General features: G+C 65.2%; 2 protein-coding genes across 11 annotated transcripts in view; both read left to right on the forward strand.

The window, feature by feature from the left end:
- HSPG2 (heparan sulfate proteoglycan 2) overlaps positions 1-19,751 on the forward strand; it is a 45,415-nt gene extending 25,664 nt beyond the window's left edge. For 2 of the 3 annotated variants that reach the window (XM_054849530.1, XM_054849531.1), the window contains 50 exons: positions 4-63; positions 270-392; positions 482-622; positions 878-1,020; positions 1,117-1,252; positions 1,351-1,496; positions 1,579-1,717; positions 1,808-1,962; positions 2,227-2,365; positions 2,499-2,650; positions 2,898-3,036; positions 3,234-3,385; positions 3,739-3,877; positions 3,948-4,099; positions 4,202-4,340; positions 4,432-4,583; positions 4,669-4,807; positions 4,892-5,043; positions 5,131-5,269; positions 5,353-5,504; positions 5,588-5,726; positions 5,818-5,961; positions 6,036-6,170; positions 6,606-6,787; positions 6,873-7,065; positions 7,168-7,347; positions 8,728-8,988; positions 9,084-9,279; positions 9,363-9,463; positions 10,083-10,349; positions 10,424-10,536; positions 10,625-10,772; positions 10,858-10,974; positions 11,236-11,320; positions 11,415-11,559; positions 11,636-11,735; positions 11,829-11,938; positions 12,021-12,129; positions 12,209-12,307; positions 12,858-13,079; positions 13,424-13,656; positions 13,763-13,940; positions 14,839-14,961; positions 15,564-15,617; positions 15,722-15,797; positions 18,020-18,098; positions 18,208-18,278; positions 18,404-18,487; positions 18,555-18,658; positions 19,277-19,751. In XM_054849530.1, the coding sequence (XP_054705505.1) occupies positions 4-63; positions 270-392; positions 482-622; positions 878-1,020; positions 1,117-1,252; positions 1,351-1,496; positions 1,579-1,717; positions 1,808-1,962; positions 2,227-2,365; positions 2,499-2,650; positions 2,898-3,036; positions 3,234-3,385; positions 3,739-3,877; positions 3,948-4,099; positions 4,202-4,340; positions 4,432-4,583; positions 4,669-4,807; positions 4,892-5,043; positions 5,131-5,269; positions 5,353-5,504; positions 5,588-5,726; positions 5,818-5,961; positions 6,036-6,170; positions 6,606-6,787; positions 6,873-7,065; positions 7,168-7,347; positions 8,728-8,988; positions 9,084-9,279; positions 9,363-9,463; positions 10,083-10,349; positions 10,424-10,536; positions 10,625-10,772; positions 10,858-10,974; positions 11,236-11,320; positions 11,415-11,559; positions 11,636-11,735; positions 11,829-11,938; positions 12,021-12,129; positions 12,209-12,307; positions 12,858-13,079; positions 13,424-13,656; positions 13,763-13,940; positions 14,839-14,961; positions 15,564-15,617; positions 15,722-15,797; positions 18,020-18,098; positions 18,208-18,278; positions 18,404-18,487; positions 18,555-18,658; positions 19,277-19,440 (7,001 nt within the window). In that variant the 3' untranslated portion in view covers positions 19,441-19,751. The remainder of the gene's footprint in view (positions 1-3; positions 64-269; positions 393-481; positions 623-877; positions 1,021-1,116; positions 1,253-1,350; positions 1,497-1,578; positions 1,718-1,807; positions 1,963-2,226; positions 2,366-2,498; positions 2,651-2,897; positions 3,037-3,233; positions 3,386-3,738; positions 3,878-3,947; positions 4,100-4,201; positions 4,341-4,431; positions 4,584-4,668; positions 4,808-4,891; positions 5,044-5,130; positions 5,270-5,352; positions 5,505-5,587; positions 5,727-5,817; positions 5,962-6,035; positions 6,171-6,605; positions 6,788-6,872; positions 7,066-7,167; positions 7,348-8,727; positions 8,989-9,083; positions 9,280-9,362; positions 9,464-10,082; positions 10,350-10,423; positions 10,537-10,624; positions 10,773-10,857; positions 10,975-11,235; positions 11,321-11,414; positions 11,560-11,635; positions 11,736-11,828; positions 11,939-12,020; positions 12,130-12,208; positions 12,308-12,857; positions 13,080-13,423; positions 13,657-13,762; positions 13,941-14,838; positions 14,962-15,563; positions 15,618-15,721; positions 15,798-18,019; positions 18,099-18,207; positions 18,279-18,403; positions 18,488-18,554; positions 18,659-19,276) is intronic. The other variant, XM_054849532.1, reaches the window with a different exon arrangement.
- Positions 19,752-21,510: 1,759 nt separating this feature from the next.
- Positions 21,511-26,986, forward strand: part of USP48 (ubiquitin specific peptidase 48) — a 28,989-nt gene continuing 23,513 nt past the window's right edge. For 5 of the 8 annotated variants that reach the window (XR_008580087.1, XR_008580089.1, XR_008580088.1 and 2 more), the window contains exons 1-8: positions 21,511-21,705; positions 22,478-22,598; positions 22,828-22,984; positions 23,666-23,793; positions 24,786-24,910; positions 25,510-25,618; positions 26,505-26,638; positions 26,867-26,949. Coding sequence is in view for 5 of the 8 variants with exons in the window: in XM_054849537.1 (XP_054705512.1) it covers positions 21,572-21,705; positions 22,478-22,598; positions 22,828-22,984; positions 23,666-23,793; positions 24,786-24,910; positions 25,510-25,618; positions 26,505-26,638; positions 26,867-26,949 (991 nt within the window). In the remaining 3 variants the exon portion in view is untranslated. The remainder of the gene's footprint in view (positions 21,706-22,477; positions 22,599-22,827; positions 22,985-23,665; positions 23,794-24,785; positions 24,911-25,509; positions 25,619-26,504; positions 26,639-26,866; positions 26,950-26,986) is intronic. The other 3 variants (XM_054849533.1, XM_054849536.1, XM_054849535.1) reach the window with 2 other exon arrangements.

Raw genomic sequence — 26,986 nt, forward strand, 5'->3', positions numbered from 1 at the left:
CAGCCCCCTCGAAGACTCAGATGTTTTACGGACCCGTTGAGTTTATGGAGGGGCACAGACCGGGTAAGTCACCGCACGGGGACATCTGGGGGGGGTCCACATGCTCCCCGCACCCGCCGCATGCCGGGGCTCCACTGCGCACCCCGCCACCGGCCGTGCCACGCCGCGCCCCCCTCCATCCGCTTCCCACCGCCCCCACCGCCTGGGGCCGGCACCGTGGGGAGGGGCCCCAGCGCGCCCTGACCGCCCCCCCCGGGGTGTCACCGCAGCCGGCACCGCCGCCGCCCCCACCGCCGCCGTGGAGCCGGCGCAGCTGAGCGTGGCACCGGGGCAGCCGGCCGAATTTCGCTGCGTGGTCACCGGCAGCCCCCCGCCCACCCTCGAGTGGCTCGGTAGGTGCCCGCTGGGGACGGGGGGGGGACACCGGCACCGGGCTCGGGGACACGGTGACCGGGGGTGACGCCGGGTGATGTCCCCGCAGGCGCGCTGCCGCCGCGGGCGGTGATCCAGGGCGGGACGCTGCGTTTCGGCACCGTGGAGCCTGCCGACGAGGGGCACTACGCGTGCCGGGCGCGCAGCAGCGCCGGGCAGCACACGGCACGGGCCTTCCTCCACGTGCAGGGTGAGCGTCATCCCCACCGTCCCGGTCATCCCTGATGTCCCCACGGTCCCCATGGTCCATCCCCATCATCCCCCCATCATCCCTGTCACCTCCATCATCATCATCATCATCATCACATCAGCCCCATCACCCCTGTCACCTCTGTTGGCCCCATCGTCCCCGTCCCCCCCATCGTCCGTCCCCATCGTCCCGCTGTCCCCATCGTCCCCTTCGTCCCCGTCACCCCCATCGCCCCTGACCCCCCACTTCCCGCAGACGCGGGTGCACCCCGGGTGCAGGTGAGCCCGGAGCGGACGGAGGTGCAGGAGGGCTCCACGGTGCGGCTCTACTGCCGGGTCTCGGGGTCCCCCACCGCCACCATCACCTGGGAGAAGCAGGGGGGCACCCTGCCGCCACAGGTGAGCCAGGAGCCGGCACCCTTGGGTGCTCCTTGGTGTGGGGGAGGACACGTGGGCGCACCGTGGGTGCCGCTCACGCCCGCCCCGGTGCCGCAGTCCCGTGCCGAGCACGCCGACATCGCCACGCTGGTCATCCCCGCCGTGACGGCGGCCGACGGCGGCGTCTACCTCTGCGTGGGCACCAGCGCCGCCGGCACGGCCCGCGCCGCCATCGAGGTGGCGGTGGTGCCAGGTGAGGCGGGTGAGGGATGCCGGTGGGGTTCGGGGCTGGTTTTTGGGGGGGGGGGTGTGCACAACCCACCCGCGTCCCCCCGCTTTTCCTCCCGGCAGGGACGGCGCCGCCCGTCCGCATCGAGTCCTCGTCCCCGTCCGTCGCCGAGGGACAGACCCTGGACCTCGACTGCGTGGTGGCAGGATCCGGCCCCGCCACCGTGACGTGGTACAAGCGCGGCGGCTCCCTGCCCGCCGGCCACCAGGTAGGGCGCGGGCGGCGCGGGCAGCACCCCGAATCCTGCCTGTCCCCCACGGTGTGACACCCACACCTGTCCCCAACCCCAGGTTTCAGGGTCCCGGCTCCGCGTCCCCCATGTCACAGCAGCCGATTCGGGGGAGTACGTGTGCCGGGTGAGCTCGGGAACCGCCGTCCGGGAGGCGTCCGTCATCGTCACCGTTGTGGCCGGGTCCAGCTCGTCCTACGGTGAGACCGGGCTTGGTGGCACCTGGGAGGGGGGGGACGTGTGCCAGTGCCGGTGCCCGATGGGTGGTCACAGCTCCATCCCCCTCCCAGGGCCACCGATTTCGGGCGTCCCCGTGCGGATCGAGGCGTCCTCGTCCTCTGTGGCCGAGGGGCAGAGCCTGGAGCTCAACTGCGTGGTGGCCGGGCAGGGACAGGCCACCGTCACCTGGTACAAACGCGGGGGGGCCCTGCCGGCCAAGCACCAGGTAGGTGGGGACACCGAGGGGGATGTCACCAAGGGGGGTGGTCGGCATTGGCCCAGGTGGCCCCGTGCCAGCTCTGGTGGCCCCATGCCAGCCCAGCTGACCCCACGCAAACCCAGCTGGCACTTCTGCAAGCCCAAGCAGCTCTGTGCAAGCCCAGATGGCACTTGGGCAAGCTTGAGCAGTCCTGTGCGAGCCCAGCGGCCCCCATAGAAGCCCAGATGGCCCCACAGAAGCCCCGGTGACCCCCGTGTCCCCTCCCCACAGGTGTCCGGCTCCCGGCTGCGGCTGCTGCAGGTGACAGCGGCCGACTCGGGCGAGTACGTGTGCCGGGTGACCAGCGGGGCCACCAGCAAGGAAACCGCTGTCATGGTGACAATCCAGCCCAGCGGGGCCAGCGCCTACCGTGAGTGGGGACGGGGCGGTGACAGTGCCAGCGGGGAGACCCCACGTGCCCCGGCACCGAACCGTGTCTCTGCACCCGTGCCGCCGGGGCTCTGCCGTGGTCACCGGTGTCACCCCCTTGTCTCGGTCCCCAGCCCCGGGCACCACGACTCCCCTGCGCATCGAGACCCCATCCTCCGCCGTGGCCGAGGGCCAGACCCTGGACCTCAACTGCGTCATCGCCAGCCCCGCGCAGGCCACCGTCACCTGGTACAAGCGCGGGGGGGCCCTGCCGGCCAAGCACCAGGTAGGTGGGGACACCGAGGGGGATGTCACCAAGGGGGGTGGTCGGCATTGGCCCGTGGCCCCATGCAAGCCCAGGTGGCCCCATGCAAGCCCAGGTGGCCCCATGCAAGCGCAAGTAGCCCATGCAATCCCAGGAGGCCCTTGCAAGCCCAGATGGCCCCATGCAAGCCCAGATGGCCCCATGCAAGCCCCAGCAGCCCCATGGAAGCCCAAGTGGTCCCTGTGTCCCCCGTGTCCCCTCCCCGCAGGTGTCCGGCTCCCGGCTGCGGCTGCTGCAGGTGACAACGGCTGATTCCGGAGAATACGTGTGCCGGGTGACCAGCGGGGCCACCAGCAAGGAAACCTCCATCATGGTGACAATCCAGCCCAGCGGGGCCAGCGCCTACCGTGAGTGGGGATGGGGGGGACAGGGGACGTTACCCACGGTGGGTGACACTGCCCTGCGGTGTCCCCGGGTGCGGGGTGAATAGCTCCCTGGGGAAGCCACCCGTGCGTGTGCCCATCCCGGCTTCCCGGGCTCCTGGTGACCCTTGGAGGGTCACACCTGATGGTGACCAAGGTCTCTGACCCTTCTCGGTCCCCAGCCCCGGGCAGCACGACTCCCCTGCGCATTGAGTCCTCGTCCTCCACCGTGGCCGAGGGCCAGACCCTGGACCTCAACTGCATCATTGCCAGCCCCGCGCAGGCCACCGTCACCTGGTACAAGCGCGGGGGGGCCCTGCCGGCCAAGCACCAGGTAGGGGACACTGAGGGGGGTGGCCCCGAGGGGGGTGGGTGTGCAAGCCCACATAGCCCAGGTGGCCCTGGTGCAAGCCCACGTAGTTCATGCAAGCTCTGGTGACCCCATGCAAGCTCTGGTGGCCCATGCAAGCCCAGATGTCCCCATGCAAGCCCAAGTGGCCCTATGCAAGCTCTGGTGGCTCCTTGCAAGCTCTGGTGGCCCATGCAAGCCCAAGTGAGCCCACGGAAGCCCAGGTGGCCCATGGAAGCCCAAGTGTCCCCATGCAATCCCGAGCGGCCTTGTGCAATCCCAGATGGCCCCGCGCAAACTCGCGTGGCCCCGGTGACCCCCGTGTCCCCTCCCCACAGGTGTCCGGCTCCCGGCTGCGGCTGCTGCAGGTGACAGCGGCCGACTCGGGCGAGTACGTGTGCCGGGTGACCAGCGGGGCCACCAGCAAGGAAACCGCTGTCATGGTGACAATCCAGCCCAGCGGGGCCAGCGCCTACCGTGAGTGGGGACAGGGGGGACGGGGGGGCACACGGTCTCCTTGGGGTGACCCTCCCATCTCTGTCCCCAGCCATTGGTGTCACCCCCCCGGTGCGCATCGAGTCCTCGTCGTCCTCCGTGGCCGAGGGACAGACCCTGGACCTGGACTGCCTGGTGGCCGGGCAGGGACAGGCCACCATCACCTGGTACAAGCGCGGGGGGGCCCTGCCGGCCAAGCACCAGGTAGGTGGGGACACCAGAGGGACGTTTTGGGGCAGAAAAGGGGTTTTTTTGAGGGTTCCAAGAGGTTTGTGACCCCTCATCACCTGTGTCACTCCCCCCCAGGTGTCAGGCACCCGCCTGCGCATCCCGCAGGTGACAGCGGCCGATTCGGGGGAGTACGTGTGCCGGGTGACATCAGGCAGTGTCACACACGAGACGTCCCTCATCGTCACCATCCAGACCGGCGCCGGCTCCTCTTACGGTACTGGGGACGGGTGGGAGGTGACATGGGGACAGCGACGGGGACGCGGTGGCTGTGTGTCCCCCCCCGCTGACCCCGTTGCCGCCCCCAGCTGTCGGTGTCACGCCGCCGGTGAGGATCGAGACCTCGTCCGCCACCGTCACCGAGGGACAGACGCTGGACCTTAACTGCATGGTGGCGGGACAGGGTCACCCCCACGTCACCTGGTACCGGCGCGGGGGGGCTCTGCCCCCCAACAGCCAGGTGGGACGCCAGGGAGGTGGCATCACCCCGCAGGGCACGGCCCTGCATCAGATGCTGACGTGTCCCCAACTTGTCACCTCCCCAGGTGTCGGGCACGCGCCTGCGCCTTGTCCAAGTGGCGGTGGCCGATTCGGGCGAGTACGTGTGCCGGGTGACGCTGGGGACCGTCGTGCAGGAGGCATCGGTCATCGTCACCGTGCCCGGCAGCGCCGGCACCTATTACCGTGAGTGCGGGCGAGATGGCAGCGCTTGGGGACCTGGGTGCCACCTCGGTGACAAATGTCTCCTGTCCTTGTCCCCCTCTCCAGCCTCCGGCGTCTCGCAGCCCGTCCGCATCGAGTCCTCGTCCTCGGCCATCGCCGAGGGACAGACCCTGGACCTCAACTGCGTGGTGGCAGGATCCGGTCCCGCCACCGTGACGTGGTACAAGCGCGGCGGCTCCCTGCCCGCCGGCCACCAGGTAGGGTGCAGAGGGGGGGTGTCACCCCAAATCCTGCCCTGTCCCCTGCTCTCCAGCACTGATGTGTCCCCACATTGTCCCCACCAGGTATCGGGCACCCGCCTGCGCATCCCCCGGGTGACAGCGGCCGATTCGGGGGAGTACGTGTGCCGGGTGACGTCGGGGGGCATCACGCAGGAGACGTCCCTCGTCATCACCATCGATGACGGAGCCGACCCAGCCCACCGTGAGTGCCACCCTTCAGGGGACGGGTCCCCACCGGTGCCGGGGACCGGTTGGGGACATTTACCCTCACCTCTGCCCGCGCAGCCGCCGGCGTCACGCCGCCCATCCGCATCGAGTCCTCTGCGTCCTCCGTCACCGAGGGACAGACCCTGGACCTGGACTGTGTGGTGGCCGGGCAGGGACAGGCCACCATCACCTGGTACAAGCGCGGTGGGTCCCTCCCGGCCAAGCACCAGGTAGATGGGGACACCGACAGGGTGGGGGGCGGTGGCCGTGGGTGGCCGGTTGATGCCACCACCCCCTGCCGTCGCATCCCCAGGTTTCGGGGTCCCGCCTGCGGCTGTCACAGCTCTCGGTGGCTGATTCGGGGGAGTACGTGTGCCGGGCAGACACGGGCAGCGTCTTCCGTGAGGCCACCGTCACCGTCACCGTCACCTCCCGTGACAGCTCCAGCTACCGTGAGTGCGGCCATGGGATGAGGGAGGATGCTGGGGGGAGATGGGGGACATGGGTGACCCCGGTGGCTTCCCTGTCCCTTTGTCCCCGCAGGTCTGCAGAGCCCCATCATCTCCATCGACCCGCACAGCATGGCGGTGGCACCGGGCGAGGACGCCACCTTCAAGTGCCGCGTCCATGATGGCGCCCGGCCCATCAACGTCACTTGGCGGATGGGACCTGGCCAACATCTCCAAGGTATGGTGGTCCCCAGGGTGGCCCCGGTGCGGTCCCCAGGGTGGTCCTGGTGTTGACGGCTCCTCCTTGCCCAGACAACGTGAAGATCAGCACCAACGGCTCGGTCATCTCCATCACCGGTGCCCACGTGGGCAACCAGGGCGCCTACCATTGTGTGGCCTCCAACCGCTTCGGTGTCGCCAGCAGTGTCGTCAACCTCCTGGTGCAAGGTGCGAGGTGGCCGGGGTTGCCCTGTCCCCATGTGCTCCAGATGCCCCAGGGTGGTGGTGTCCCCATCCCCATGTCCTCCATGTGCTCCAGGGGCCCCTAGGATGGTGGTGTCCCTGTTGCCATCCCCATGTTGCCATCCTCCATGTGCTCCAGGTCCCCCTGCTGAAGTGGTGTCCCCATCCCAATGTCCTCTCTATGCTTCAGGTGCTCCTGGGGTGGTGGTGTCCCTGTCCCCATCCACATCCCCCATCCCCATCCCATGCTGATGTCCTCCAAGTGCCCCAGATACTCCCGGGGTGGTGGCGTCCCCATCCCCACGCTGATGTCCTCCCCATGCTCCAGGTGCCCCCGGGGTGATGGTGTCCCCATCGCCATGCCAACATCCTTAGTGATGGTGTCCCCATCCCCATGCTGATGTCCTCCCCCTTCTCCAGGTGCCCCCACGGTGTCGGTGATGCCACCGGGCCCCGTGACCGTGAAGGAGGGTAAATCCCTCAGCGTGGAGTGCCTTGGCCGGGGCGAACCACGGCCACTGGTGCGCTGGAGCCGGCCGGGCTCCCGGCAGAAGGTGGAGCACCAAACGCTGCTGCACATGGACAGCCAGGCCATCCTGCAGGTGAGCGGGGCACCCCGGGGTGCCGTGGGATGCCGGTGGGTGCCGTTGCTCACCACCCACCCTGTCCCCGCCCCCCCTCCACCAGCTCTCACCAGCCAAGCCGGAGCATGCCGGGACCTACGTCTGCATGGCACACAGCGCCTTGGGTTCGGCGCAAGCCCGGGTGGACGTCCACGTGGAGACGGCACAGCGGCACCCCGGTGCCCCCGAGGTCACCGCGCCACCCTCTGTCACCGTGGTGGCCGGGGACACCGCCACGCTGCACTGCACGGCCAGAGGTACGGGGAGGGTGGAGGGGGGTGGCGGGGGTGGGGGCGGTGGAGGGGTACCTCGCTGCGGTACCCTGACGCCGCGGTGACGGGCACTGGTGTTGCCCGTAGGCGAGCCGGCGCCCCGGATCGAGTGGTCGAAGCTGCGGGCACCCCTGCCCTGGCAGCACCGGGTGGTGAATGGCAGCTTGGTCATCCCCCGCGCCGCGCAGCAGGACTCGGGCCAGTACATCTGCAACGCCAGCAGCCCCGCCGGCTCTGCCGAGGTCTTCGTCACCCTCGACGTGGAGAGTAAGAGGGTGGGGGGGCTTGGGGTGCCCCTGGGCCCCTCCTGCCATCTCCACTGTCTCCTTCGCCCTCGCTGTTGCCGTCACCCATCCTCACCTCCTCTCCATCCTACCTCTGCATGTGGCCACCTCCACCACCGCTCCCACCCTCCCATCACGATTCCCTGTGGATCCATCCTCGCTCCATCCCGGCACTCCTCCCATCTCCTCTCAAAGTCCGTCATCCAGCCCTTCCTGTGGACGTGTCCATCTGCTTGTTCCATCCCTGCACGCATCCATCTCCACTTCTGCTCTCTCCTCCATCCATTCATGGATCCATGCGTTGCTCATCCATCCCAGCTCACACCCACCTCTCCATCTCCTCTCACACCGCTCCGTCAATCTCTTCCTCGTGGATCCATCCATCTCGTCCATCCCAGTACACGCCCATCTGTGTCCTCTCTCAAACTTCTCCATCCACCCCTTCCTCGTGGACTCATCCATCTCTCATCCATCCCATTTCACACCCATCTCTCCACCTCCTCTTACGCCCCTTCATCCATCCCTTCCTGGTGGATTCATCCATTACTCAACCATCCCAGCACATGCCCATGTCTCCATCTCCTAACCCCTCCATCCACCCCTTCCTTGTGGACTCATCCATCTCTCATCCATCCCATTTCACACCCATCTCTCCAGCTCCTCTTACGCCCCTTCATCCATCCCTTCCTGGTGGATTCATCCACCTTTCAACCATGCCAGCTCACACCCATCTCTCCATCTCCGCTCACACCCCTCCATCCAACTTGTCCTTGTGGATTCATCCACCTCATCCATCCCAGCACACACCTATCTCTCCATCTCCTCTCAAACTCATCCACCCATTCATCCATCTCTTCCTTGTGGATTCATCTATCACTCAACCATCCCAGCTCACATCCATCACTTCACTTCCTCTCAAACTTCTCCATCCATCCCTTCCCTTGTGGATCTGTCCATCTCTGGTCCATCCCAGCACACACTCATCTCTCCATCTCCTAACTCCTCCATCCATCCATCCATCCATCCCTTCCTTGTGGATCCATCCATCTCTCATCCATCCCAGCTCACATCCATCTCTCCATCTTCTCTCAAAGTTGTCCATCCATCCCTTCCTGGTGGATCCATCCATCATTTGTCCATCCCAGCTCACTTCCACCTCTCCACCTCCTCTCACGCCCCTCCATCCATCCATCCATCCATCCATCCCTTCCTCATGGATCTATCCATCTCTGGTCCATCCCAACACACACCCACCCCCATCTCCACCCAGACCCTCCCACCGATGCCCTCCTTGCCCCATTGACCCATTCATTGCCCCATCCTGGCTGCGGCCGGGCGCTGACAGTACCGGCCGTCCCCGCAGCGCCGCCGTACGCCACCAGCCTGCCGGAGGACACCGCGGTGCGCGCCGGTGATGCGCTGCAGGTGCAGTGCCTGGCCCACGGCACCCCGCCGCTGCTCTACGCCTGGGACAAGGTCAACGGCAGCCTCTCGGCACGCGCCATCCACCGCGCCGGCCTCCTCCGCATCAGCCCGGCGTTGCCTGCCGACGCCGGCACCTACCGCTGCCTCGTCACCAACCGCGTCGGCACTGCCGAGACCTTCGCCCGCGTGGCCGTCCACGGTGAGCGCCCCCCGCCCCGCCACCCCAGGGATGCCGCGCGCCGGCGATGCCCGCGCCGCCGGGTACCAACTGTCGGGGCTCTGCGTCCCACCCAGGCGATGCTGGTGACGGTGGGGACGCCGGCGGTGGTCCCTTGACCGTACGGGTGACGCCGGGGAGCCTCGTCAAGGGGGTGGGCAGCACCGCCGAATTCGCCTGTGCCGTCTCGGGGGACCCGCGGGCGCATCTGGAGTGGCTGAAGGACGGCGGGGAGCTGCCCCCCACCCACAGCGTGCGGGATGGGGTGCTGCGGTAAGGAGGGGGGGCACGGGGCGGCGGGGACCCCCCCTGCCCGCCCCCCCGCAGGGTCCCACACCCCAGCCGTGTCCCCGCAGGATGCCGGAGCTGGCGTGGGGGGCGCAGGGGGTGTACGTGTGCCGGGCCAGCGCCCCGGGCGGGGGGCAGGCGGAGGACAGGGCCACCCTCACCGTCCAGGGTAGGAGCCGCACCCGCGCCGGGGCACACGGGCACCCCCCAGCCGGTCCCCATGGGCACCTCGGTACCCCCAAACCCAGGGGCACCCACTGACCTGTTCCCCCATACCCACACGCTCCCTGGTACCCGCCCCCCCCCCCGAACCCACGAGCACCCCAAAACCCCCCATTTCTTCCCAGGCCCAGGGGCACCCCAAGTCCCCTCTATATATTCCCATGTCCATGAGCACCCCAGCACCCCCAATCTCTCCCCACACCCGTGGGAACCCCAGCACCCCCAATCTCTCCCCACACCCACGAACACCCTGGTACCCCCAATCTCTCCCCACACCCATGGGAACCCCAGCACCCCCAATCTCTCCCCACACCCACGAACACCCTGGTACCCCCAATCTCTCCCCACACCCATGGGAACCCTGGTACCCCCAATCTCTCCCCACACCCGCAGGCACCCCAGCACCCCCAATCTCTCCCTGTGCCTACGGCCACCCCAGTGGTCTCCCCATTCCCACGAGCACCCCGTTTCTCCCCATCTCTCACTCCTCCGGTTGGCACCCTGAGCCACGATGCCTCCCCCCTGCCGGGGGGGTACCCCAAAACCCCGCTCTCCCCCCCGCCAAGCTCTCCCCAGGGCCCTGATCAACATCCGGACGGCGGTGCAGACGGTGCTGGCGGGGACGACGGTGGAGCTGGAGTGCCTGGGCTTGGGCGAACCCCGTCCCCACGTCACCTGGAGCAAAGTGGGGGGCCGTATCCGACCCGGGGTGCTGGTCCGCGCCGGCATCCTCACCATCGAACGGGTAGAACGGGCGGACGCCGGGCAGTACCGCTGCACCGCCGCCAACGCCGTGGGCAGCGTCCAGTCCCACGTCATCCTCCACGTGCAAGGTGAGGACGGGGACGCGGAGCTGGGGACACGCGCAGCATCACCGCGGGGTGATGACACCTCCGTGCGTCCCCAGCTGCCCCCCAAATCGCCGGGCAGCCGGAGGTGAAGGAGGTTTCGGTGGGTTCGGCGGCTGTTTTGCCCTGTTTGGCGTCCGGCTTCCCGGTGCCGGAGATCACCTGGAGCAAGGTGAGACGGAGGGACGCGGGGACAGGGGTGCAGATTTGGGGGGGGCACCCTATGGGTGCTGACACCCCCCCTCCCCGCTCTGCCGCAGCTCGAGGGGGAGCTGCCGGTGGGGGCCAGGGCGGAGGGGAACGTCCTGACGCTGCCGGCCGTGCGGCACGAGGACGCCGGCGTCTACGCCTGCGCCGCCACCAACCACCGTGGCCAGGAGACGGCTTACTACGTCCTCAAGGTCCGAGGTGAGGATGGACAGACAGACCAATGGAGGGGCGGGGGGGGTGCGGGGGTGTACCCCCACCTCTGTTGACCCCCCCGTCCCCGCAGAGCGCCTGGTCCCCTATTTCGGGCAGACGCCCCGCTCCTTCCTCCCCCTGCCCACCATCAAGGACGCCTACAAGAGGTTCGAGATCCTCATCACCTTCCGACCCGATGCTGCTGACGGTGAGTGCCGACGGGACCCCCGTGTCCCTCCCGTGTGTGTCCCCCCCGTGTGTCCCCCCCATGTGTCCCCCGTGTCGTCGTCCCCCATGTCCCCCCTGTGTCCCCCCATCTCTCCCTCCCCTCTCCTTTAGCTCCCATTCTCTGTTGAACCGAGCCCCCCCACACCTTAGGGGGGGTTTCCCCTCCATCCCGGGGGGTGTTTCGGGCTCCCCTGGGACGTGCCCCCCCCCCCCATCCTGCTGACCCGCTCCCACCCCCCAGGGCTTCTCCTCTACAACGGGCAGCGCAAAAACAGCGGCGCCGACTTCATCTCCTTCGGTTTGGTGGGTGGCCGCCCCGAATTTAGGTGAGACCCAGGGTGCTATGGGTGGGGGGAGGAGGAGATGGGTGCCGGCACCCTCCTACACCCATTGTGCCCCACCCCCCCCCCAAAAAATAAGGTTCGATGCCGGTTCGGGCATGGCCACCATCCGGCACCCGACGCCGCTGCGGTTGGGCGAGTACCACACCGTCCGTCTCCTCCGCAACCTCACCCGGGGGTCGCTGGCGCTGGACGGGCACCCCCCGGTTAACGGGACCTCGCAGGTAAGGGGAGGGGTGGGGTACGCGTCGGGTGGGGGTCAGGGTGCTGGAGGTGGTGCCCACCCACTCGTGCCCGCAGGGGAAGTTCCAAGGGCTGGATCTGAACGAGGAGCTGTACCTGGGGGGGTACCCCGATTTCGGCGCCGTGGAGAAGACGGGGCTCAGCCACGGTTTTGTGGGTGAGCGATGGGGTTTTGGGTGGCACCGGGGGGGTGGGGGGAGCACTGAGCGTCGTGTCAACCCCTCCCCCATCCATCTCCATCCCTCCGCAGGCTGCGTGCGCCAGCTCCGCATCCAAGGGGAGGAGGTGGCTTTTGGGGACATGGACCTGCAGGCGCACGGTGTCACCAGTTGTCCCACCTGCCAGGACCGGCCGTGCCAGGTGAGGCTGGGGGGGGGGGTGATGCCCACCCATCGCCACCCATCGCCGACACCCACCTCACACGCATCCCCCCCCTCCCCAGAACGGCGGCGTGTGCCAGGACGCCGAGAGCGGCACCTACGTCTGCCGCTGTCCCCACGGCTTCACCGGCAGCAACTGCGAGTACTCGCAGGCTTTGCATTGTCACCCGGGTAAGGTGCCCACCGCGCGGGGATGTCACCCCGGTGTGTCCCCCCCCGGCATGGGTGCTCATCGCTTGTCACCCTGCAGAGGCGTGCGGGGCCGATGCCACCTGCGTCAACCGGCCGGACGGGCAGGGCTATACCTGCCGCTGCCACCTGGGCAAGGCTGGCGAGAGGTGCACCGAGGGTGAGCGCGGCCGAGGGGACGGGGACGGGGCTGGCACCGCCCTGGGGACGTGGGCATGGAGCAGGGACCACCCTGGGGATGTGGGCATGGAGCTGGGGACCACCCTGGGGAGAAGGGCACGGGGCTGGGACCACTCTGGGGACGTGGGCATGGAGCTGGGGACCACCCTGGGGATGTGGGCACGGGGTGGGGACCAGCCCAGGGATGTGGGCACGGAGCAGGGAGCACCCTGGAGACAGGGACATGGGGCTGGAGACCACCCTGGGGACATGGGCACAGAGCAGAGACCACCCTGGGGATGTGGGTGTGGGGCTGGGACCACCCCAGGGATGGGGACATGGGGCTGGGACCACCCTGGGGACACGGACGTGGGGCTGGGACCACCCTGGGGACCCTGGCACAATGGAGACACGGGGTTAGGCACCATCTGGGGAGATGGGCATCATGGACACGATGGAGATGAGCCGTTGGGTCCCACCCCGGGGAGGTGGCCACTGTGGGGATGGAGGATGGGGTCCCACCAGCCGGGCGCTGATTTGGGGTGCTGCAGGCGAGGCGGTGAGCGTGCCATCCTTCGGCGAGGCGGGCGCCTTCGTCTCCTACCCGCCCCTCACCAACGTCCACCACGAGCTGCGGGTGGAGGCCGAGTTCCTGCCGCTGGCACCCGACGGGCTCCTGCTCTTCAGCGCCGGTAAAGCTGCCCCCGTCGAGGACTTTGTCGCCTTGGCCATGGTCGGCGGCCACCTCGAGTTCCGCTACGAGCTGGGCTCAGGTGAGCTGGCACGGTGACCGGGGTCCTGGTGGCACTGGGGGGGCTGGTGGCACCGGGGATCTGTGGGGTGACCTGTGGGGTGACCTGGCATTACCGGGGTCCCTTGGTGTCACTGGGGTCCCCTGGCATCCTTGGGGTGCCCTGCCATCACCTGCGTCCCCAGGCACTGCCAGTGTCCCCAGGCATCACTGCGGCACCACTGGGGTCCCCTGACATCACCGGGCTCCCGTGGTGTCACCAGGGTCCCCTGACATCACTGGGGTCCCCCAGCATCACCCAGGGCACCAAGCACCCCTGGTGTGTGTCCCCCCCCGCCCCGTGACACCCCCATCCCGTCCCCACAGGCCCCGCAGTGCTCCGGAGCGCCGAGCCGGTGACGCTCGGCCGCTGGCACCGGGTGACAGCCGAGCGGCTGCACAAGGACGGGACGCTGGCGGTGGATGACGCCGCCCCAGTGAAGCGCTCCTCGCCCGGCAAGAGCCAGGGCCTGAACCTGCGCACCCCGCTGTACCTGGGGGGCACCGAACCCCCCCTGCGCCCCCCCACCAACGCCTCCTTCCGGGGCTGCATCGGAGAGGTGAGACCCCCCCGCCCCTGCCCCCGCCCCCGCCCCGCGCCTGGGACCCCTCGGCGGGGGAGGGGAGCCCAGGGGTTCACACCCCCCCCCTTGGCGTCCCCCCCAGGTCTCCATCAACGGGAAGAAGGTGGATTTGTCCTACAGCTTCCTGCGGAGCCGCGGCGTGGGGCAGTGCGGGCAGAGCTCTCCCTGCCTGCACGCTGCCTGCCTGCACGGGGGCCGCTGCCTGCCCCTGCCCGCCGGCACCCCTGCCTACCGCTGCCTCTGCCCGCACGGCTTCAGCGGTCAGTCCCCCGGGGGGAAGGGGTGCTCACGCGCGCGTGCGTTGGGTGCGCGCGTTTGGGGCTGCGCGTGCGTGTGTGCCCTGCGCGTGTGTGTGGTGCGTGCGTGTGCGCGTGCGTGCTGTGCACGTGTGTGCTGTGCATGTGTGCACCGTGTGTGTGTGTGCGTGCATGCTGTGCACGTGTGTGCTGTGCATGTGTGCACTCTGTGTGTGTGTGTGCATGTGTGCATCCGTGTGCTGTGCGTGTGCACTGTACATGTGTGCACTGTGCATGCATGTGCTGTGCATGTGCGTGCACCGTGCGTGCATGCGTGCTTGTGTGCGGTGCGCGTGTGTCCTGTGTGTCCACATGTGCTGGGTGTGCGCGTGTGCGCATGTGCGTGCGCCGCTCGTCCGTGCGCGCTGCTTGTGTGCTGTGCACTGGGTGTGCATGCGTGTGCAGTTCGCAAGCGGGTGCGTCTGCTGCACGTGTGCGTGTGTGCAGCGTGCATTGCCTGCGTCTGCTGGGGGGGGGGTGTGCGTGCACGGGTGCTGCGCACACCTGTGTGCACAGCGGGTGCAGTTTACATGTGCGTGCACCTGCTGGGCACGTGCTGTGCATGCGTGTGTGCGCATTTGGTGTGCGTAACACGTGTGCTGTGCACCGTGGGCGCAGTTTGCACGTGCGTGCACCTGCCGTGCACGCGTGTATGTGCACGTATACGCTCTGCGTGCGCGCGTCTGTGCAGTTTGCACTTCCGCGTGGCGTGCACAGGCGCGCGCCGTGGGTGCTGTGTGTGCGCGTGCATGCAGCCCTCGTGTGCACGCTTGCCTTGCACGCACGGGGCAGCAGGCGGGCGCGAGGGCCGCCCGCGTCACCCGGGGTGTGTGTGTGTCCCCGTGTGTCCCCGTGTCCCCAGGGCCGCGCTGCGAGCAGGAGGAGGACCGCTGCCTGCACCACAACCCCTGCCTGCACGGCGGCACCTGCAAGGGCAGCGCCTGCCTCTGCCCCCAGGGCTACACCGGGCCCCGCTGCCAGCACAGTGAGGGGGGCACGGGGGGACATGGGGGGCACGGGGGGACACCTGGGGACACGGAGGGCATGGGGGACACTGGGGGGCACAGGGGACACGGGGGGCACAGGGGGCATGGGGGACACCTGGGGACACGGGGGGTCACGGGGGGACATGGGGGGGCACAGGGGGGCACAGGGGACATGGGGGCACGGGGGGTCACGGGGGGCGTGGGGGAATGGGGGGACCGCTGGGGACACAGGGGGTCACAGGGGGTCACGGGGGGCACAGGGAGACATGGGGGGACACGGCGGGGCACGGGGCGACACCTGGGGACACAGGGGGTCACGGGGGGCACAGGGGGTCACGGAGGACAGCTGGGGACACGGGGGCATGGGGGGACACGGGGGACACAGGGGGACACCTGGGAACACGGGGGGGCACGCGGGACACAGGGGGACACCTGGGGACATGGGGGGGCACGGGGGGACACCTGGGGACATGGGGGACACAGGGGGTCACGGGGGAATGGGGGGACACCTGGTGACACGGGGGGGCACGCGGGGCACGGGGGGACACCTGGGGACACGGGGGGACACGTGCCACCTCGCCCCCAACCCCTCTCGCCGCAGGCTTGGCGCTGGCGGAGCTGGACCAGGACTGGCAGGAAGGCAGCGGGGGTGGCGGTAGGTCCCCGCACCCGTTTTCCCCCTTTTTGCACCCAAAAGTGCCGGCGTGGGCGTGGCAGCTGGGCGTGGCCCCCCCGTCACCGCCCCCCCTCTCCCCACAGACGCCCCCGGACAGTTCAGCGCGGCTTTCCGGGACGGCTCCTACCTGGCCCTGCCCGGTCACCTCTTTCCCCGCGGGTGAGTGACACCGGGGCCGGGGCACCCCGAGCAGGGGGCTGCACCCCCACCCCTGGCATCGCACCCTGCACGGGGTGCTGCAACCTCCCGGGAGAGCTGCACCCTGTCCCGCGGCGTTGCACCCATTGCAGTGTTGCACCCCGACTGCACCCATTGCACCCTGACTGCACCCATTGCACCCTGACTGCAGCGTTGCACCCATCGCAGCGTTGCACCCTGACTGCACCCATTGCACCCCGACTGCACCCATTGCACCCTGACTGCACCCATTGCACCCATTGCAGCATTGCACCCTGACTGCACCCATTGCACCCTGACTGCACCCATTGCACCCATCGCAGCGTTGCATCCTGACTGCACCCATTGCACCCCGACTGCACCCATTGCACCCTGACTGCACCCATTGCACCCTGACTGCACCCATTGCACCCATTGCAGCATTGCACCCTGACTGCACCCATTGCACCCTGACTGCAGCGTTGCACCCATCGCAGCGTTGCACCCTGACTGCACCCATTGCACCCTGACTGCACCCATTGCACCCATCGCAGCGTTGCATCCTGACTGCACCCATTGCACCCTGACTGCACCCATTGCACCCATCGCAGCGTTGCATCCTGACTGCACCCATTGCACCCTGACTGCAGCGTTGCACCCATCGCAGCGTTGCATCCTGACTGCACCCATTGCACCCTGACTGCACCCATTGCACCCTGACTGCAGCGTTGCACCCATCGCAGCGTTGCACCCTGACTGCACCCATTGCACCCCGACTGCACCCATTGCACCCATTGCAGCGTTGCACCCTGACTGCACCCATTGCACCCTGACTGCACCCATTGCACCCATCGCAGCGTTGCACCCTGACTGCACCCATTGCACCCTGACTGCACCCATTGCACCCATTGCAGCGTTGCATCCTGACTGCACCCATTGCACCCTGACTGCACCCATTGCACCCCGACTGCACCCATTGCACCCTGACTGCACCCATTGCACCCATTGCAGCATTGCACCCTGACTGCACCCATTGCACCCTGACTGCACCCATTGCACCCATCGCAGCGTTGCACCCTGACTGCACCCATTGCACCCCGACTGCACCCATTGCACCCATCGCAGCGTTGCACCCTGACTGCACCCATTGCACCCTGACTGCACCCATTGCACCCATTGCAGCATTGCACCCTGACTGCACCCATTGCACCCCGACTGCACCCATTGCACCCATTGCAGCATTGCACCCTGACTGCACCCATTGCACCCTGACTGCACCCATTGCACCCATCGCAGCGTTGCACCCTGACTGCACCCATTGCACCCCGACTGCACCCATTGCACCCTGACTGCACCCATTGCACCCATTGCAGCGTTGCATCCTGACTGCACCCATTGCACCCTGACTGCACCCATTGCACCCCGACTGCACCCATTGCACCCTGACTGCACCCATTGCACCCATTGCAGCGTTGCACCCTGACTGCACCCATTGCACCCTGACTGCACCCATTGCACCCATTGCAGCATTGCACCCTGACTGCACCCATTGCACCCTGACTGCAGCGTTGCACCCAGTGCAGTGTTGCACCCCGACTGCACCCATTGCACCCTGACTGCACCCATTGCACCCTGACTGCAGCGTTGCACCCATTGCAGCGTTGCACCCTGACTGCACCCATTGCACCCTGACTGCAGCGTTGCACCCAGTGCAGTGTTGCACCCCGACTGCACCCATTGCACCCTGACTGCACCCATTGCACCCTGACTGCAGCGTTGCACCCATTGCAGCGTTGCACCCCGACTGCACCCATTGCACCCTGACCACACCCATTGCACCCATCGCAGCGTTACACGCATCCCAGCGTTGCACGTATCACGGCGTTGCACCCGCTGCAGCGTTGCACCCTCCCAAGGTGCTGCAGCCCTTCCAGCAGCGATGCACCCATTGCGGCGTTGCACCCTGACCACGCCCATAGCACCCATTGCAGCCCTGCACCCATTGCAGCGTTGCACCCTTCCCGGGGTGCTGCACCCTTCCTTCCTGCAGCGTTGCACCCCATCCCTCACGTTGCACCCTCCCAGGGTGCCGCACCCCTTCCCGCAGCGTTGCACCCACTGCCACTTAGCACCCTTCCTAGGGTGCTGCACCCATTGAGCACCCATTGTGCTGTTGCACCCACCCCGGGGTGCTGCACCCACCGAGCCCCCCCCTCTCCTTGCAGCCCTCCCGAGGCACCAGAGACCATCGAGCTGGAGCTGCGGACGGGCAGCGCCAACGGGCTGCTGCTGTGGCACGGGGCGGTGAGCGGGGCGGGGGGGGCACCGCCGGGGAGGGGACCGGGATGCCGAGCACCCTTGGGTGGGGGTCAGGGTGCCCCCCACCCTGCTCACCGCCCCGCTGCACCCGCAGGGGCCCGGCGAGGGCGGCAAAGCCAAAGACTTCGTTGGCCTCGGCTTGAAGGACGGGCACCTGGTGTTCAGGTGAGCGGGGGGGCCCGGCATCACCCCAGGGTGCCCCTTGTCACCCCAGGGTGCCCTTTGCCACCCGAGGGTGCCCCGTGCCACCCGAGGGTGTCCCCAGCGCTGAGCCCATGCCACCCCTGCAGCTACCAGCTGGGCAGCGGCGAGGCCGCCATCGTCTCTGAAGACCCCATCAACGACGGCGAGTGGCACCGGGTGACGGTGACCAGGTGGGTGGGGGTCAGGGTGGGGGTCGGGGTGGGGGTCAGGGTGCAGGTGCTGATGGGTGCCGTGCAGGGAGGGCCGGCGCGGGTGGCTGCAGGTGGACGGGGAGGAGCCAGTGAGCGGGGAGTCGCCAGGAGCCAACGTCATGGCCAACACCCAGGGCAGCGTCTACGTGGGTACGGTGGCACCGGGGACACAGGGGGGGACGGGGGGGGGGCCACGGGGGGCCACGGGGTGGGACATGGGGTGGATGTAGGATGGACATGGGGTGGGACATGGGATGGACACGGGGTGGGACACGGGGTTGAGACACGAAAGGGGTGAGACATGGGGTGGACACGGGATGGACAGGGAATGGACACGCGGTGGGACATGGGGTGGACACGGGGTGGCCATGGAATGGACACAGGACGGGCTGGGGCACAGGATTGCTGTAGGATGGGACAGTGTGGCCACGGGGAGGGGACATGGGGTGGGACGTGGGACAGGGCACGGGATGGACACGGGCTGGACTTGGGCTGGGACATGGGATGGACACGGGCTGGACATGGGCTGGGACATGGGATGGACACGGGCTGGACACAGGATGGACATGGGATGGACACGGGTTGGACACGGGTTGGACATGGGGTGGGATGGGACATGGGGTGGGACGTGGGTTGGACACGGGATGGGCACGGGGTGGGACAGGACACGGGGTGGCCACGGGCAGGGCCCCAGGCCAGCCCACCGGCACCCTGCGGGTGCCCCCCACCCACGCGTGCCCCCCGTGCCCCCCATGTCCCCCCGCGCAGGCGGCGCCCCGGACCCCCGCAGCCTGACGGCCGGCAAGTTCAGCTCCGGCGTGGCCGGGTGCCTGCGGGGGCTGGTGCTGGCGCCCGCCGGAGCCCCCCGGCACCCCATCGACCTGCGGCACGGCGCGGTGGGGGGCTCCCCTGCGCCCCCCTGTCCCTCCTAACCCCCCCCAAATATATTTTGGGGGGAATTTGGCCAATTTTATTCTTTTCCACAAAAAAACCAAAAAAAAACCCCAAAAAGCCAGGAGGAAACGGTGCTTCGCTGCCCCGGGGTGACGCCGGGGGGGGGGGCCGGGACCCCCAAAAATGTTTACACACACACACAGACCCCCCCCACCGGCCCCCCGACACTGTGGTGGGGCGGCCGGGCCGCCCGGGTGCCCCCCGGGGTGGTGGCGGGGTGGGGGCGCGAGGACAATCGGGGTGCTGGCGGGGCCCCGCGGGGACGGCCATTAAAGAGAGAGAACCAGCATGGCTGCGTGTGTGGGGGTGCGCCGGGGGTGGGGGGACGGGATGGGATGGGGATGGGGATGGGATGGGGATGGGGATGGGGATGGGGATGGGAATGGGGATGGGATGGGGATGGGGATGGGGATGGGATGGGATGGGGATGGGGATGGGGATGGGGATGGGATGGGGATGGGGATGGGGATGGGGATGGGGATGGGGATGGGGATGGGGATGGGGATGGGGATGGGGATGGGATGGGGATGGGATGGGGATGGGATGGGGATGGGGATGGGATGGGGATGGGGATGGGGATGGGGATGGGGATGGGATGGGGATGGGGATGGGGATGGGATGGGGATGGGATGGGATGGGGATGGGGATGGGGATGGGGATGGGGATGGGGATGGGGATGGGGATGGGGATGGGGATGGGGATGGGGATGGGATGGGGATGGGGATGGGATGGGATGGGGATGGGGATTGGGATGGGATGGGATGGGGATGGGGATGGGGATGGGGATGGGGATGGGATGGGGATGGGATGGGGATGGGATGGGGATGGGGATGGGATGGGGATGGGGATGAGGATGGGGATGGGATGGGGATGGGGATGGGGATGGGATGGGATGGGGATGGGGATGAGGATGGGGATGGGATGAGGTGGGATGGGGATGGGATGGGATGGGGATGGGGATGGGGATGGGATGGGATGGGATGGGGATGGGGATGGGGATGGGGATGGGGATGGGATGGGATGGGATGGGATGGGATGGGATGGGGATGGGGCTGGGGCTGGGATGGGGATGGGGATGGGATGGGGATGGGGATGGGATGGGGATGGGGATTGGGATGGGATGGGATGGGGATGGGGATGGGGATGGGATGGGGATGGGGATGGGATGGGGATGGGGATGGGGATGGGGATGGGGATGGGATGGGATGGGGATGGGGATGGGGATGGGGGGATGGGATGGGGATGGGGATGGGGATGGGGATGGGATGGGGATGGGGATTGGGATGGGATGGGATGGGGATGGGGATGGGGATGGGGATGGGGATGGGGATGGGGATGGGATGGGATGGGGATGGGGATGGGGATGGGATGGGGATGGGGATGGGATGGGATGGGGATGGGGATTGGGATGGGATGGGATGGGGATGGGGATGGGGATGGGGATGGGATGGGGATGGGGATGGGGATGGGGATGGGGATGGGATGGGGATGGGGATTGGGATGGGATGGGATGGGATGGGATGGGGATGGGGATGGGGATGGGGATGGGGATGGGGATGGGGATGGGGATGGGGATGGGGATGGGGATGGGATGGGATGGGCGGGTATGGTATGGGGGGTACGGGGGGTACGGTGTGGGGTATGGTGTGGGGTATGGTGTGGGGTATGTTACGGGGGTCTGGGGGCAAGGGTATGGGGGAGTATGGGGCTTCGGGGGTACGGCACGGCACGGTACAGTTATGGCACGGCACACTTCCGGCACACTTCCGGCACACTTCCGGCACGGTTCCGGTTCCGGTTTGGCTTGGAGGGGGCGGATCCAGCGCACGCGCGGGGCGGGGCTCCGCTGGAGGGGCGGGGGCGGGGGGCGGGGCCTGGGTCAGCCACCTCCCACTGGGCGCGCGGGCCCCGCCCCCAGGCGCGTCGCGTGTCGCAGCCCGTCACCGTCAGCGCCTCGCGCCCGTTAGCGTGTCGCGCGCGTGGCGTCACTGGCCTTGACGGCGGCGGCGGCGGCGGCGGGAGGGGCCGGGCGGGACCGGGCCGGGGCCGGGGCAGGGCAGGGCCGGGGCAGGGCCGGGCCGGGCCGGAGCGGAGCCGGCGGCAGCGGCGATGGCGCCGCGGTTGCAGCTGGAGAAGGCGGCGTGGCGTTGGACCGAGACGGTGCCGCCCGAGGCGGTGGCGCAGGAGCACATCGAAGCGGCCTACCGCGTCGGGCTGGAGCCCTGCCAGCGCGGCGCCTGCCGGTACCCGCGGGTCCCCTCCCCGCACCCCTCCACCTCCCCCCCGGGCCCTCTCCCCTCCCGGGGCCGCCCTCTGCCTCCCCCCGCCCCGTCCCTGGGCCCCCGGGCCTCCTCCCCCCCTTCCCCTCGTGTCTGGGGGCTCCGCCAGCCCCTTCTGGGGGGGCCTCCCTCCCCGGGGCTGGGGGGGAGCCCACGTTCCTTCTCCCTGCCGTGAGGTTGGGGAGCACCCCGGCTTTTCTGGGGCCCTCAGGGTCGGTGGACACACACCCCCCCCCCCCGTATTCCCGTCTTTGGGACCCCCATTCCCCACGGGTGAGGTGGGGGTCTCTGCCAGCCTGGCCCCCCAGATGTAGGGGATCCCCCCGGGGTTGTGGGGGACCCTTCTCCCTGCCTGGCCCCCCCAGATGTAGGGGATCCCCCCGGGGTTGTGGGGGACCCTTCTCCCTGCCTGGCCCCCCCAGATGTAGGGGATCCCCTCGGGTTGTGGGGGACCCTTCTCTGCCTGGCCCCCCAGATGTAGGGGATCCCCCCGGGGTCCTGCACTCTTTCCTCAGGTCCACCTTTTTCCCTCCTTTAGTTCCCCATCCCTTGGGGTCTCCTTGTTCTTCCTTAACCACAGTTTTCAGGGGGTGCGGGGAACCACCGTCCTACCTCATTCGCTCTAATTAGCATGCTGGGGTCCCCCTTGTTGTCCTCATCCCCCCCCCAACCCCCCCAGGGGACAGCAGCATCCCTTCCGCAAGGCTGACAGCTGGGGTGGGTGCTGGTTCTGCAGGAGGAACTGCCGGGGGAACCCCAACTGCCTGGTGGGCATCGGGGAGCACGTCTGGCTGGGCGAGATAGACGAGAACAGCTTCCACAACATCGACGACCCCAACTGCGAGCGCCGCAAGAAGGTAGACCCCCCAAAAAAAGCATCCCCCGCCCTTCTCAGTCCCCCGGGGAAGACAGGGACGAGGGGAGGTGATGCCTCGTGTCCCCCTGTAGCCGAGCAGTTTGGGATGCGGCTGTTTGTACAACGCCACAGCAGCGTTTTCCCCACAAACAGCCCTACCCCGACTGCTGGATTTCTGCTCGCTCCTCCGCAGCGGCGAGTGACGACTGTTGCTTTCTCTCTTACGCCAGAACGCGTTCGTGGGCTTAACGAACCTCGGCGCCACGTGCTACGTGAACACTTTCTTGCAGATGTGGTTTCTTAACTTGGAGCTCCGACAAGCCCTCTACTTGTGTCCCAGCACCTGCAGCGAGTATTCGGCGGGAGAGGGTATCCCGAAAGACAAAGGTGGGTGGAAGCTGGGAATGGGAGTCGGGTTTTTTTCCTCATTTTCTCCTAAAATTTTAGGCCCTGATATCAGCTTTGGGATAATGTTTATTGGGAGAATCGACGAATCTACAGCCGCTCATCCGATCTCTGCGTTATTGGAGATATACGGGAGGGTGAAAATTTAGGTCCCCAGTATGAATGAGGCTCCCAGTTGCCCGCAGAGTGGACACAACGGCCTCGGGCGACGTACCTTTACGTATGGTCTGGTGCTATAGGTGCACTCTGGGGCAGGGCAGCCGCCTGACAACTTCTGTTCCTGTTTTTATGGTATTTTTTTAAATGACATCTCACCGTTTAGGGTGAAAAAGAAGCTGTTACGACAGGGTGATCGGCCGCACGCTGTTTAAACTGGTCACTCGCAGCCCATGCTGGGCACTGCAGGATACATCTGGTTGGACTCGATCTTAAGGGTCTTTTCCAACCTGAAACGATTCTGTGATCTTTAGCCTGCGCTGGGACTTCACTGACATGAACCGCTTCGGTTTTCGTGATAATTTAAAACAGCTTTAAAAAAACCAAACACGTCGTTTCTAGTCATTAAATTTGCCCGTACAAAGAAACATCAAGCGAATTGCTTGGAACAGTTATCTCTTGCCTTGAATTACTCGCTGTAACTCGCGCGACTTGTTGTTTTACCAGACTACGAGCCTCAGACCATTTGCGAACACCTCCAGTACTTGTTCGCCTTGCTGCAGAACAGCAAGAGGCGATACATCGATCCCTCTGGGTTCGTCAAGGCGCTGGGCTTGGACACGGGACAGCAGCAGGTAGGTTCGAGACGCGCCCCTCGAGTAATTATCTGTTTTTAAAGGGTCTTTTCACAGATTCTTTACGGGCTGCTCCTCCCAGGGCGGGGAGGTACTTGGAATGGGTAGTTGAGAGGGGTTTGAATGCCTCTTGAAGGGTGAAAAGACATTTTGGGTCACCGAGAGCCGGCTAAGGTCCGATGTGAGCGTGGGGGGCGGAGAAAGGACTGTTAGAGAGGGGCGAGCGCCGTGGGCGAGTCCTGCAGGGCCGTCGCCGAAGCTGAAGAGAGCTCGGGAGGAAGGCAGGGCTTGAAAATACGCTTGGAGGAGTAAGAGGGAGATCGTTGGAGGAAGAGCACGAGTGTCGCTCTGCGTTTCCTCGGGAGGGCAAGGAAACGGTCGGTACCGACCGGTGATGCTGAAGGACAGCTGGGAGAGGCCAAAGCCCGTTTGGGAAGAGGAGGGCGAAGGAGAGCCAGGGTGGGGGAGGAAGACCCCGAAATGAGTGTGGGGAAGCTCTTGAGCCTTGCAGGAGGGGATGAATTCCCAGGGCAGCTTCTCATTTTTGGAGTCTTTCAGTTTTTCTCCTCACCTATAATGCAAGCAAGGACAGCTCGAATCGCGTGCTGAGCCTTGAAAGACGAGATTAAACGGGATAGAAAACTCTGCAGGAGGGTTTTTGTTGGTTTGGTTTTTTTTTTTCTTCTTCCAGAGCCCTGCGAGCAGCGGGACAGAAGTCAAACCACCCGGCGCGGCTGGCCGGGAGCCAGCTTAACTCACGCCGTGGTCTCACGCTGGGGGCCTCGCGCTCCTTTTAGACAAATTCCTCTTTTTTTTTTTTTTTTTTTTTTTCCCCTTTTCCCAACTGGTCTTTTTTTCTATTCAGTTCACGCCGGAGCCTCCGCGCAGCCTGTGTGTAGGGCTGCGGGTAATTTGCAGTAAATTAACGCCAAGGTTGTGATTTGGGCTTTGTGCTGCGGCATGTTGTTAACGGACTTGGCTTTCTCTTCTAGGATGCTCAGGAGTTTTCAAAGTTGTTCATGTCGCTGCTGGAAGATACTTTATCCAAACAAAAAAACCCAGATGTTCGAAACATAGTGCAAAAGCAGTTCTGCGGAGAGTACGCCTATGTCACGGTGTAAGTATTTGGTCTTTGGGAAGAACCTTTCTGTAAATATTTAAACGTTTTAGAAGATGTTGTGAGGGAAAAGATTCCTCCTCGCAGCTGCAGCAGGCAGGTAAGCTTCTGCCGAAATATTTTCTAAGAGATTTTTAGCTTTTAGAGTTTCCTGAATCTGTGCGCGTGGTGGTGTTGCAGTTCTCCGGCTGCTTTTAATCCCTTGACAAAAATTTGCCAATTGAACCTGCAAGTGAGTTAATGGAACATAAAGTCCTGCAGCCAGAAAATAAAGAGTACTTGGGTGTCGCATTTTCATCCCTGCGTTCTCCAAGCTGTGGATTTCACCTCAAAAACGACACGGAACGGTGTTTGCGAGTCGTAAGCAGGCGCTCCTGGTTTTCCTGGCAGATGCTGTTACCCTGTTACCACCTTTTTGCAGAGTGTTGATGGTGTAAACCACGTTAATTCTGACTTAAACAACTTTTTCTCCTGGTTTTATAGCTCAAGGAGTAGTTTGTTAGTGGCTGGGGAATTCAGACACATGAACCAGTGAACTGACCTCATGTGTTTTTCGTCTTTTTTTTTTTAATGTTTTTTGTATTTTTTTTAAATCCTAGCTGCAACCAGTGTGGCAGGGAGTCCAAACTCGTGTCTAAATTTTACGAGCTGGAGTTAAACATCCAAGGGCACAAGCAGCTGACAGACTGTATAACAGAATTTCTTAAGGTATGAGCTCATTTTTTTGAATCCTGCTATTCTTAGCAAGGTGTTTTAATTCCTTCGACTAACGGCCTTTGAGGTTGGTATGGGAGCGCAGCAGCTGAGTTGTCTCAGTGAGATGCACGCTAAAGGAAATATGGGGTTTTTTTTCTGCGGACCCAGAAATTAAGACTTGAGTCACACGCTTGGGAAGTCAGGGAGCGAGGAGAGGCTCCGGACTGTAGCACACGCGTGTGTTACGGCTTTAGAAAGCACTTGAAAGTCGCCTGTTTAGTCCAAATGTTTTCCCAGTGAAGTCGGGAAGAAGTCTCTGAGTGTTTTGTCACGGACAGCACTGGGAGAGCGGCTGCTTTTTGTGTTTTCTATATCGGTGCTCATCTGCATAGCAACAGGAGACGTTCCCCGCTCTGAAATGTGTTTTCAAAAATACTAAAGAGGGCCGGGAATAGCTGCAGCTGCTCTGAATTCGACTGGAGCATTTGCCTAGATCTTAAATTGAGATCCGGCACGTTAAAGGTTTGAGGTGTGGATTCAACTAAAAATATTTAGGGCAGCATTAACCTGAGACGTGACGCTGCACCTGAGCTGGCTGACGGGCAGCGGCATCGCCGATGCTCTCAGCAAACCGGTCGCTCTGCTTGCGGAAGGTCTGCTATGAAAAAAAACTGGTTGGCGTATAGCGCCTTAACGGCCTGAAATGGTGAACTTCAAGTTTATCTGCTCCTCCTTCCAACAAAACAAGCCGGTGACCTCGTTTACAGCAGCTGGAATTTTCCTCTGGCCTAATCCTTCCGTGCTTTTCGGTCTCCAGCTGTTGAGTAGCTTGGACTGGTTGACTTTTCAGTGGTAACCTGTTCTCAGGACCTTTCTTTCCTTCCCCTTCCCCGCTCAGGAAGAAAAACTAGAAGGGGACAATCGTTATTTTTGTGAAACCTGTCAGAGTAAGCAGAACGCCACGAGGAAGATCAGGCTGCTGAGTCTTCCCTGCACGCTCAACCTGCAGCTGATGCGTTTCGTGTTTGACAGGTAAGCCTCTCGCTGGAGTGCGGGCTGTAAAAGCGGGAGCTCCCTGGGTTGCGTGGAAGTTCTTTGGGAAGCCATCCGCTCCACTCTTTCTGCGTTGGTTTGAGAGATTGAGGAATCGAGTGCGTGCATGAGCTTCTCTTGGGGTGCTCGGTGGGTTTCACAAGAGAGTTATTTGGAGGTGCGAACTGTTTGTGTTGTCCCCTGAACTGAAGCTTTGCCTCCACACAGACAAACTGGCCACAAGAAAAAGCTCAACACCTACATCGGCTTCTCCGAGCTGCTTGACATGGAGCCTTTTATGGAACAAAAAAGTGAGTTTTGTGCGCTGTGTGTCATTAACTTTACCCA

Source organism: Grus americana, chromosome 21 (assembly GCF_028858705.1).
Source record: "Grus americana isolate bGruAme1 chromosome 21, bGruAme1.mat, whole genome shotgun sequence".
Lineage (NCBI taxonomy): Eukaryota > Metazoa > Chordata > Aves > Gruiformes > Gruidae > Grus > Grus americana.